The 12,107-nt window shown below is 38.4% G+C and overlaps 1 protein-coding gene across 8 annotated transcripts in view; it reads right to left on the bottom strand.

Annotated features, from left to right (window-relative positions):
* Positions 1–659: 659 nt before the first annotated feature.
* NSD2 (nuclear receptor binding SET domain protein 2) overlaps positions 660–12,107 on the bottom strand; it is a 76,135-nt gene continuing 64,687 nt past the window's right edge. For 5 of the 8 annotated variants that reach the window (XM_075148552.1, XM_075148553.1, XM_075148555.1 and 2 more), the window contains 11 exons: positions 11,879–12,079; positions 11,029–11,208; positions 9,838–9,994; positions 8,914–9,119; positions 8,360–8,463; positions 7,833–8,102; positions 7,621–7,737; positions 5,528–5,669; positions 4,688–4,794; positions 2,840–3,044; positions 660–1,929 (listed from right to left, as the gene is read on the bottom strand). In XM_075148552.1, the coding sequence (XP_075004653.1) occupies positions 1,661–1,929; positions 2,840–3,044; positions 4,688–4,794; positions 5,528–5,669; positions 7,621–7,737; positions 7,833–8,102; positions 8,360–8,463; positions 8,914–9,119; positions 9,838–9,994; positions 11,029–11,208; positions 11,879–12,079 (1,958 nt within the window). In that variant the 3' untranslated portion in view covers positions 660–1,660. Of the gene's footprint in view, positions 1,930–2,839; positions 3,045–4,687; positions 4,795–5,527; positions 5,670–7,620; positions 7,758–7,832; positions 8,103–8,359; positions 8,464–8,913; positions 9,120–9,837; positions 9,995–10,757; positions 10,838–11,028; positions 11,209–11,878; positions 12,080–12,107 lie in introns of those variants that run through there. The other 3 variants (XM_075148557.1, XM_075148558.1, XM_075148559.1) reach the window with 3 other exon arrangements.

Raw genomic sequence — 12,107 nt, 5'->3', positions numbered from 1 at the left:
GAACAAATGGGGATTTTGATAATTCCAAAAACTAAATCTGCAATCAAATCCTGAAGAAATACTTTGGAAAAAAACATACACTTTCATGATATAGCAAGGCTTCATTTTCAAAAGGGCTACACAGAGTTTCTGCACTATTAAAGGCAAACTAAGCTAGAACATACACAAATTACTCAATGGACATGAAGGCACACATTGTGGTTACATAGGCTAGATAACAATGGCACAAGTCAAAACTTACTTGTAACACTGCCTAATCACACACCAATGACATGCACTGGGAAGAAAACAGGTAAAGACATTTTTCTTTACCGTTTTTTCCTAGTTCTAATATTATTTCCATCAATACTAAATCTTGTTTGTTTATCTCACTGCAAGTGCGAGAACCTAATGGGAGCAAAGAATTCGAAACAGCTTTGCTGACATAACACAGTGGCGACAAGAGAGTCGAGAGCAGAGCTCCTAAAAAAAGTAGAGAATGATTTCAAACAGTCTGCCAAGTCAAGTAGCCAGTTTTACACAAACTTTATCAAAAGGAACAGAGTCAGGCTAAATTTCACATTAAAATTGTTCCTTATGTGCTTCTTCAAAAAATCCGTTTCACTTTTAATTAGTTGTTTTGAATTTAGTTTTTGCACTTCAGTCAAGTTTCGCCTTCTGTTTCATTCACAGGGTTTTTTTTGTTCCCTCTTGGGCATTTTTTGCATTATCACAAACTTGTAATGCTTGGACTCCAAGCATTCCAAAGAAATGTTTGCTTCTGCGTTTTACTTGACATTAAAGAAAAAAAAATCAAGTAATTTTTTCAAATATAGGTTTTGTAAGATTTATTTTTATTAAGACACAAAAATCCTAGAGTATTGGGCCTAGATTGCAAGACAATATCCCTTTAAATCCAGACTTGTACAGCTCTGCAAGATCAAGTCACTTCTATTTCGCTGGAATGAAATACAGGAAAAAACAGTATAGAAAAAAATCTCTTGTAAGATTTCCCCTCTCTGGTACAGGGTGTGCCTTTCCCACCACGCACTATATTTCTCGGTGGAAGGATATTTAAAAACATGTTTGTTTAAGAATCATTGGAGAGCTATTTTATAAGAGCACAAACAAATTGTTATGGGTGTGGTTATAGCGAGATACGCACCTGGATCATGAATGGCATTCAAGCACTTGCTCAAAAACACACAAGGCAAGCAAATCTCATTGGGACCACAGACCAAGCCATTTCTTACTTAAAAGGACTTGAGAGCTAATAACTTCTTTCAAGGATATACTATTTTTAACATCTGTTGGTTGACAAATACTATCTCAAAAATCTATGTTTACGTCTACCTGGTTTGATTTTAACCTACCTCCAATCTGAAAGTATTTTGGAGGGAACCTTTTACATTCGTAACAATTCAAGTGTAACTGTAATGCTGAGTAATAAGTTTGGTTTGTCCTGAAATTTTCTGAACTATGCAGTTCGTTATCAGTGCAGAAGCAGCAGAAGACTGCTGTGGTTGGCTCAGTGGATTTATAAAAACAAAACAAAACAAAACAAAACAAAAAATCCCCCCCATGTAACCTTTACAGAATATATGTAAAATTGTGTCCTTCCCTGGTCATATTCACAACTTATCTACAAGATAGTGTTGGCAGTAGAAACTGCAGTCCATGACTATTTGCATTCAGCTCTCATCCATCTGTTCCTCTGCTTTCTCTTAGGCTTCAACTTGTTCAGTTTTTTGCGGGGTTTCTCAGTCTTCTGAGTTTCAACAGAATCCACCCCAAGAACATGTTCAGAGCAGCATAACTGTCCATTCAACATAGAATTTAGTACTGTCCCGTCTTGGTGTTCCTTGCAGAAAGAATTTGGGCAGAAGTGGCAGAAAGAAACAGAAGGTTTGCCACAAACATCACAGTGGTGCCAAGGACACTCCCACTTTCCTGCGATCAAAACCAAAGAGCGCATTAGTAGGGAGTAAAACGTTTCATTGTCTTTTAAAATTTTGTGGTTTAGCAGCTGAACAACGCACGACTCCTGACAAACCTAGATGAGACTGCAACTACTAAGGCTAATCTCAAAAAATCAAAATGCTACATCATACTTCTAAAGCTCAACTGACATAAGTGGCAGACTTGACATCCTATCATTTAAATACAGCAGGGAACTCCAGCTGGAAGAAATTATTCACGCTTTACTCAATAGCATTTTACAGAACTTGCAGGCTGGTAGAGTATCCAAACATCCAGTCAACTGCTGCCTACCGTTACAACGCTCACCTGTTTTTTGCAAGTTTTGCTCAGGCGTGGCTGATGGCCTTTACCTACAGACGCTCTTTTGCCCCAGCATATTTTACCAGTCATTGTTTTACTTGTTTCTGGGATAACAGGCTTTACCTGCTTCACTTCTTCATATCCCACCTGACATGGCTGACTGCGGAACCAGGTAACTCCTGTGGTATCTGGAACAGCAACCTGATGTCTGCTGCCTTTAACATTTTCCTACTCGCCTTGTTCCAGATGGTGCTGCTATTCTTTTGGCTTGAACTCAACTGGCTTCATGCATTTCTTAGATACAATCAACTTTCCTGTGGTAGGAGCACTGTGGCCCTGTCAAGTGATCTACTCAATTACCTACATTTGTAAAACAAAAGGCTCATTTTGCCAGAGGCAGGAGGAAGGCCATCATTTTGTCTCCATACTCAAGAAGAGCTCCTACATGATGCACGAACGAAGCTCTTACCAGATGAAAAGAATGTTTTCGAGAAGACATTCTTGACAAGGTTTCAGTGCAATAAACGAGATACCTGCACAAGTTATTTATTTACACAAGTTCAGAGGCAAGCCGACTCACCAAAAGGACGTTTCACCAAACCAAGACAGGAGAGATGATAAGCTTTAGTACAGGATTTCCTGTCGCACAATACCAGCTGGCCTCCGTCACCACAACGGAAACAATCGTCTTCAGATTCTTTCTTCCCTTCATTTTTCGTTCTGCGTCTCCGTGTTCTCTTTTTGGTCTTTTTGCCTTTTTCTTCTGAGGCATTAGTGGAAGAATTCTAAAAGAATAAGATGCAAATCTGTAAAAGCCAGTTTTGCAAAAGAAGAGTATTACACAACCTAGCAAAACTGTTGCCATGCCTGGCAGGCTGTGCACACAGGCAAAAATTTGACTTGGTACAGACCTGTCCAGAGCCTCACGGTGCCTATCTGTGTTGATGAAAAACCCACGCTGACCCTTGTAAAAAGTCATTTTGAAACCAGATCTTGTCCCTGCAATCCCTTCCTATTGGAAAGCTCCTCCACTTTCTTATGACTGAAAAAAGGTCTTCCAATTTCCAGTCTAATCTATTTGCAGCTAATTTATCTCCATTTTGTTCTTGCACCACCAATCACTTCAATTCAATATCCATTTTTCTCTTCCAGTTGTGTACACTCATGCTGGAATTATTAAAAACAGCCTCCACTTCCCTTCTTTGAGGAACAGACAGCAGAATTTCAGGAACTGTAACTGTGCCCATAATGCTAAAAAGAATATACCAAGCCTTATCCCTATTTCAATCTGACAGTCTGCTGCTTGCACTTCAACTCTCCTTCACCAAATCATATAAAATTCATTCTGGATGTTTTTTCAACATCCCTAGCATCATTCCCTCCCCCTCACCCCGGTAATCATTAACTACTTTCTTTAAAATTAGCCCATTCTATCTACCAATGCAGACAGCCCTGCAAAAATGAAGTGTAACATTTCTTCATGGCTGTCTGGATAAATTGATCACAAGCTTATGTGAAACCTCATTTAAGCCTCTCCCTTAACAAAAAACAGCTATGCGAATTCTGGAGATTTTAAGTCCATCCTCTGGAGCGCCTGATACTGAGCAGTGTAAAGGACCACATGAAGGTGCAGCCTTTCTACATCCACAGGAGATATTTTTTTTCTCTTGGGAATGTACTTGTGCCTTCCCTCGCAATCCTATGCCAGTCCTTCAGGAAGCCCCATCAACTTCTCCAGGATTACAGGTTTTAAATTAACCTGACATGAATCATACAGGCCATTTCTTGACATAATTTGGTATCATTTTTTCTTTATGTTTACATTTCAAAACTTTATTTAAATTCTTCAGTTCAACTGAAAGATTTTTAATGAATCTTAATAAAATAATCATATTTTAAGGTTTAGATGGGGGAAATATAAACTGCAATGTCAGAATAATCTCACTGGCTATAGTTAGGCTAATTCTTAGTCAGTTCCTAGCTCCTACAACCCTTCCCCTCCTTCATACTTCAAACAGGACTGAGAAGGTTATTCCCTCTACAACCCCTTCTTTTATATGCTTTTGATTCCAAAAGCTAGTGCCAGTAGCTAGCAATATTTCTTATTCAGGACCTAAAGTAATTTATTTCTCATAGGAGAAAGTGGGAGAAAATATTTTAGGGTGTTCCCAAAAGCAGCATCGCCTGCTGTACTATTATAGCATAAAAATATATTCTTTAGCACCGAGGTTATGTCTGGCAAAAGAATGTTTCCATCTTCCCTGCAAGGGAAACAGTAAGCTTTTCTCTCAGAGGACAGCTAGCATCTGTTTAAGCAGCATTAACCCTTATCATAACATAGAACTGGTCCACCAACACATACCCCAAAAGAAAAACAAGGCTAGTAGTTTGACAAGACACTGTCAAATTCTCTTGACATATTACTTGCCTTTGGTCTGTCCCCAAGAAATCCACTGCAGTTTGGGGCACCACATTTGCAGACTGTTTTTTCATTGCCCAGACAGTCAAGGTTGTAATTAAAAGTCAGCTCCGTCCCTGAGTGAGATAAGACATACCCTTTCATTATGAAGGACGACGTAACAAAGTCTATTAAAATTATTACAAACAAATAAAGTTTTCGTTATCTGTCTTCTGGTTTTGTACTTGCTTGCTGATCTATTATCATAGGATTTTCCCCCCCTTTACTGCTCAGAGGCACTGACAATGATTAACTAGATGTCAGTACAGCACGATGTCTTATGCAATTACATTTTAAAATAAATTGGTTTGACTTCACAAAACTGTCTGGTCTACACACACACACACGTCATATATATCCATATATCTAGACAGGTAGCTATAGCTATAGATATATAGAGATATATATGTGTGTGCCTGCGCGTGTGTGCACACAAACCAAAACATACACATTTTTAAACATCCTTCTTGCCCCACTCCTTAAGTTTATTATCGTCACTTGAACAAAAGATACAGAAATACTGTTTGAGATCTCTAGAACAAAAACTATGCTCTACAACACAAAGTGAATGCATGGATACTGACTAGGGGTTCTTCGGTGTTCGCTTAGAAGCAAGCAACAAAAAGCAGCCCTGGGACTCACTATTAAGAAACATTAAATAAAAGGCAGATCACAAAGCACCTCTTCCACATGCTGAGTTCTCTACAAAAATGTTTGCACTGAATCAGTTAAACCATGACTGTCCCATTCATAACTGTGCAAAAGGTTTAACTTAGGGAATGAAACCAAAACCAGCACAAGCTGATATACCTGCAGGAATATCGCACACAGCAAACAGGCCAACACGAGTGTCTCCATTTACTGTCCATTTTAGAGTCTCACAATTTGGTTGGCAGCTGTGATTCATAAAACGAGAATAGTTTCCTTTGGGGCCAGCATCAATAATACGGTCCTGGAGATCAAACCAGCAACAGAATGAATGTTTTTTCTCCCCCCCTCAAAAAAAAAAAAAAAATCCATAAATTATTTCAGTAGTTGCATTCAAAACAGACATGGTGTTGCTACCAAGAAGCACACAAGCAAACCGATGGTACATGTTGTATTGAAAACTGTAGTGTCTCATGTGGCCTGGAATGTGACACTCCCAAAGCAATACTCGTGCTCTAGCTCACATTTTCCCAGACCTCATCTCAGCCACGTGGCAGGATAAGTGTTCTTGTGAGCGTTGTGGTGGTCATCTTAAGAGCCCCCACCCTCCCAAAAGCCTCAAAACTCAAACTCAGTCCCTTTACCTTTTACTTTGCATTCACAAAGCTGTGACGCATTTACAAATACTGTGCTTTATGGTATTTACCAAGTCACTGCATGATTACTTGCAGAGATTACCAGTTTCTCACCAGCTTTCTTTCCCCAAATCAGCCTAGTTTAAACAAAAACAAGCTCTTGGTAAACTAAAAAAATCCCATCCCTACACACAATTGCCTTTTAATTTCTATCTCCACCAAATATAACAGACGTTAACAAAATAACATGAAGTCTTGAAATAGCCAGAAGAATTTTGAAACTGTGATTCTTTGCAGGGCTGCTTAAGATAGCTTTGCTTATTTATGAACAATTATTAGTTTCCTTCTAACTCGTCTTTATAATGCCCATATATGATTGTCATGACTATGTGCACATAAATCCAGCCACTCTAACTGCATGTGCAGCTCAGCCTCATAATGGCACGGGCATTTTTGAAAGACAAAACCACAATGATCATTTATTAACTACAGCAAGAGTCAAATACATGTTCAGTTCAGATATTTAACACACTGACATTGTGTGTCAGTTTAGTAGAGGGGTGAGAAACCGAAGTGTTTAGAGAAACATGGTTTCATCCTTCTTAGGTGATAACTCCTGTGCAGGAACTCCTCAGTTACAGGACTAATGAAAACAGTAGCTGTGGAAATACAGAGCAGGACCGTTTCGGGCAAAAGAAGGGTGATTAGGACTGAAAAAATATGCAGGACTGACAGCCAACTCTTGTTTTTCTCCTCAGTAGCTGTTTGGGCACTGAAGCAATATAATGTATATAATCAATACCCCCTACTGTCCGGGTTCTCCACTTTCTTCTGCTTCTCAGGAACAAAATACTCAGAGGTACGCACAGAGAACCACAGATGCTGGATTAATTTCCTGCGTTAATTAATCTGCTGAATTAATTTGCTGCAGAATCAGTTTGTGAAGTGCTGGCTAGGTACTAATGCAGACAGTGCTTTCAGAAAAGAGTTTCTACAAAAGCAGAAGCCTAGTTTTGCTATAAACAAAGAAAGGACAGGTAGTTGCAAAAAAGATTAAATGCCCATTACGGGACACAGCCTCACAACTATATTCCACACTACTCTCAAGTGAGAAATTTTTTTTGTTGCTGAAATTTTAGTAAAAGATTGCTAACTAATTCTTTCAACTGTAATCATTATCATTTCAAGGTCAGGCTGGACGGGGCTCTGAGCAACCTGATCTGGTTGAAGATGTCCCTGCTCGTTGCAGGGGGGTTGGACTAGATGACCTTTAAAGGTCCCTTCCAACCCAAACTATTCTATTTCCTGAAACTTCATACTTCCTTTTAAAACTAGGCAGATAAATACTTTTTCTGTACTTGATTTCAAGCAGAAAAACACAATTTATAGACCTTAATATATACTTTATTACATTACATAGTTAGAACTAAAGATCATTTTTTATATATGTATATATATATATATATATATGTAGAATGGAGCAAGCAGGCACAGAAGATACAACATTGTAAATATATGAAACTGTGGAACATCACAGGTAGCAGAGTGCCCTACCAAGGTGATCAACAGAAGGAAATCATGTTACAATTAAATAACAGAAGAAAATGTGAAATACTCTACCTTATCAATAGTAAGCATATAGAAGTGGGTAATGTCATTTTCATGTGCATATTTGATTCTTGCCATACATTCCTCTTCATCAATCAGCTCACCGACATACTCATTCACAAACTCTCCCTGAAAGATACCACGTATCACTAGTAAAGTATATACCAGACCCACAAACAGCATCACAAGTCACCAATTCTTTGCTAGGCAAGAATGATTCATACCTTTTTAATGTCCCTCTTAGCGACCAAACCCCACCCTTTCCCATCAGTTTTGATGATCTTTGTCTCAGGGTATTGACGCTTTGTAAAGCACTGGTTTTGGCACCGTTCTCCCGCTGGACAAACTTGTGGATGGCATTCGTACATCAGCATCCGATTTAGGCACTCAGAGTCAAAGCCACAAGGGTTTTCATCTGTGGGTTTGCAGTTGCACTTGGGAATCTCAGAAATGTCAGCAGTGTATATCTGCACTTTACCACAAGGTTTATTCACCTGAATAACACATGAAAATAGTTCAAACATCACTTTAAAACATTTGAATTTATTGTAAGAGTTATTACAGTGGTTATTAATTTGGTTTTGCAACACTAGATGTTCCAATGGAAGCAAAATTTCATCATCTCATGACTCTAAAAGCACAATTACCAGCACATCATTACAACCTCTCCTCCCCATCTCCCCATTCAGCTCTTCCTCTCCAGGGTAGGCTTAGACCTTTGAGTATCCAGTCTAATTTCCTCAAACTTTACCTTAATATGCTTGTATGGTGGAGGTTTACGTTCACTTTCTTGGGTTTCTTTGGCTTCTCGCTGTAGCTTTATTTCTCGAAATCGAGCTTCAGCTTCTTGCAAAGCTAAAAAAGATTGTTGTATCAACAAATGCTAGAAAGAGGATTACTTCCCCACCGGGTCGACTTGCTCATCCCCATGTGTGTTAAACGAAGAATCATTTTCTACTTCCTAGTCCCATCATTCAGTTTTCTTGCAAACAATGCTTCTGGAGTGTTAATACTCTTAACAGATGTATCAATTCTACTCTTTCTGTCTTCCAGTTACACTCATAATTTCCTTTCCAGAAAGTAAAAATCATCAGAAATAATTCCAATTAGATGCTACTCTCTTACAAGCCATGAAAATAATGGTTTCATTCAAAGAAAATAATCATGACTGCTGCCCCAAACACCAAAACAATTTTTTTAATTCAATATTGGAAAACAAATGTACAAAACCAGTCCCAAGGCTATGTGTGAAGAAAGTAAAGCATGCATATCACAAGATTATTTTGTTTACTTTTAGTTATGTACCATTTTTGAAGACTTTTCCAATTCCTTTGATCCCCTGGTATCTACTCCCTCTGTCTCCCTCCATATAAGGGAACACCCGTGCTTGGTGCGTCCAATAGTAATCCTTAGAACCAAAGAAAAACACAGGAAATTCTCCGATTTCATGCTTCATTTTCTGGATATTTGGGGGGACGTTTTTCGGATGGCAGACTTCTGCAGGCCACCATCTAGCACAGAAGTACAAATAAAAACACGCAGCATTTTAGTCAAGCTCTTTCTGCAAGAGACAGTTTAACAAAATCACCCTAAGCAGCAGTAACTGATTATTATTTCCAAGATCCAAGTGGATTTAAAATCCTTTCCTCCCCCCACTCACTAGGCAACGAGAGAAGACAGGGCTAGAAAAGGAAAGCCCAACACTCAAATCTGTGGGACTTTTGCCTGCCTGCAAGATAAGCATACACATAAAGCTCCTTGCATCTGGTTAGCAAAAACATCGTCTTTACTAAGGTCTGCAATCACTGCAATTGTCAAAGATCAAGAGACAGCTGATAATAGTTATTAATGCTCTCTAGGACAAACTCCACCCACCTCTATCTCACTCAAATCTCAATGAAGTGTAAAACACTGACAACCTGAGTGCCTGCAAGGTAGTAATTTAGCCAATTACAAGTTATACCAGCTTCATTATTTGAAGAGATCTCTGAAACAAAAGGAGTTGAAGGCTCATACACTGGAAGCAGATGTCAGAAGACTACAAGGAGTCCTGTATGGGTAACGCCTTGGCAGAGAGCAACAACTCTCTTGCAAGGAGATGGGGTCCCTAGTTCACAGAGGAATGAGAAATCTTGTGTGCAGCAAGGCTGGCCTACAGAAGCAACCAACTGTATGATCCTTAATTAAACATGCCAGTACTGTAAAACAAAAGAAATCCGTTCATCAGACCTGTAATTTCCCAGTTTAACCCAAATAATATCCTGGAAATGGAGTTTCTTCCCCGCCCTGCAGTCATTGCAGTACCAGCTCCCATCTGGCATTTCAATGTTTAAACAGTCTGGGTGAAACGCTGCAGGACACGACTCGCAGCACAACAAGCTTCCTCCTTCAGAGAGAAAAAAGAAAGTTGAAAAACATCAAGACAAAAATAAAAGTTTTGCATTCCAACCAGGTTCAAAGCAGTGCGATAACACGTGTGGTAGGTTCAGTTAGAAAACAAATGGTTAAAACATGCTGGCCTGCAACAAATACATATAATTTAGTTGTGTACAAAACCCAAAAGGTCCGTACTGATTTGAATGCCTGGCAGACTTGGATTAGTAATACATACAAAATAACAGGCAAGCTAGTGATAAAAACGCCAGAATAATGCACTGCCAATTAGAATTAATTTGTTTTACTTCAATGACTATATTTAACATAGTTTAATATATATTAATATTTCACTGTATGCAAAATTTTAACAACAGATTTCTCTTATGTTTTTTTTCCTGGGGGGAGAGGGAATGAGGTCGTTAGTTTGTTCCATGAATTATCAAGTGGAAAGTTAGCTGCAGCTTAACAAGCTGCTATGCTGCATGTTAATTTGTTAACAAATCAGGTTAACTTTCACTGCTATAGTTTAATCAGCATGATGCATTTTGTGGTTCTCAATAAGAAATAAATTTATTATACAACATAAACCAAAACACCCTTAATTAGTGGCACTCCCAGCAACAACTAATACTGATTCAATTGGCTGTCTGCTGCTAAACTAAAAGCAACTCTTAAAATATTTATGTTTTAATATTACGTATTAGCAATAAAGAAACACAAAAAGCTTCAGTACATTGCACACAGGGGAAAGAACAGAGAAATACTTCTCATTACACGTCTCTGGCAAAGAATTAAATCAGGCTTCTGGTTGCTGGACAAAGTCCAAGTAAAATCATTCTTCAATAAATTATATCTGCAAAATAAGGATACTCAAAACTTGAAGCAGCACCAGCCAGCCTGAAGTTATTTCAATACCTAACGGAGCCTAACTTAATATGCCACATTGCTAATAATTTTCTATAAACAGATTAGTAAAATGAAATCTAAATTGAAGAATAAAATGTTTTGATGCTGCATTTATGAAAGAGTTTTACATCAGTTTACCTTTTGAACACACAAAGCACCAGCTCACATTGACATGCGCATGATGACTTTTTCCTTTCATGGCAGTGAAATGATTCGTACAAACAATGCTGTTGGAAGCGATGACTGCACATCCCGCAGCAATGCAAACGTCTCCAGCATGGTATGCAACAGGACAGCGAACACAACGCATCATCTTTCCTAGCAAAGCAGAATACTGCCATATTATTTTTGAACAAAACTGATTTATTATTTGAGCTAAAAACCAGTCTTACTGCCTGAGGTAGCCTACATACACAAAAAAATACACCAATTATGTTTTCAAAGCCTATGTATTTGCATTTAGCAACAATACTGAATTAACAAAGGTTTTTAAAGAACCTTACACTGAGTTTAAAGCACTATAATATTTAAATGTGAAGGCTTTAACTATGCACACCAGGGTAGACAAGCTGTCCTCCGTCATGCAATTTTGTCTACAGATGTTGCCCGAAGCAAAAGATATGCACAGAATCAAATGTCTCCACGTTCGGCGAGCCTTGCTGCAGTATCTGTACATTCACAGGTCTTGTCCTCACTCTGCTCAGCCTGTCCCTCATCATCATATATGCATTATAGATTTCATTCTCTTGAGAAGAAAACATTGTTAACTATAGACAATTGAAAGCTAGTTAAAAAAAGAAAACAAGGTAAATACTAACGTTGACTAAAAATTACGCAATTATTATTTAAAAAAAAATTCTGACTCAAACAATAGTACATGCATGCCTGAAAAATTGCAGCTAGCAGCTATTAAATGGACAGATTCCTTACCTTAACATACCATAAACAGACTTAATTCATCAGTCATAAAAACGTAAAATGAAACTACCTTTTGAAATTCGTGGATGTGAGGGGTTACTAACATGACAACTTAGGCAGCTGTGGAGAGGACATCGAAACCCCCTGTTCTCAAACACAGTAAGATGAAATTTTTTCACACAAGCTTCATGGTAGAATTTTCCGCAGTGGGATACGACACAGCGTTTCACATCTGCTTTTCTTTCTTTACACACAAAACAGGTATGCACACCTAGTGGCAAAAGTAATACAAATAATGT

Source organism: Calonectris borealis, chromosome 4, assembly GCF_964195595.1.
Source record: "Calonectris borealis chromosome 4, bCalBor7.hap1.2, whole genome shotgun sequence".
In the NCBI taxonomy this organism is placed as follows: Eukaryota; Metazoa; Chordata; class Aves; order Procellariiformes; family Procellariidae; genus Calonectris; species Calonectris borealis.
The sequence above is the reverse complement of the archived record's forward strand: the minus strand, read 5'-3'. Positions and strand labels throughout refer to the sequence as shown.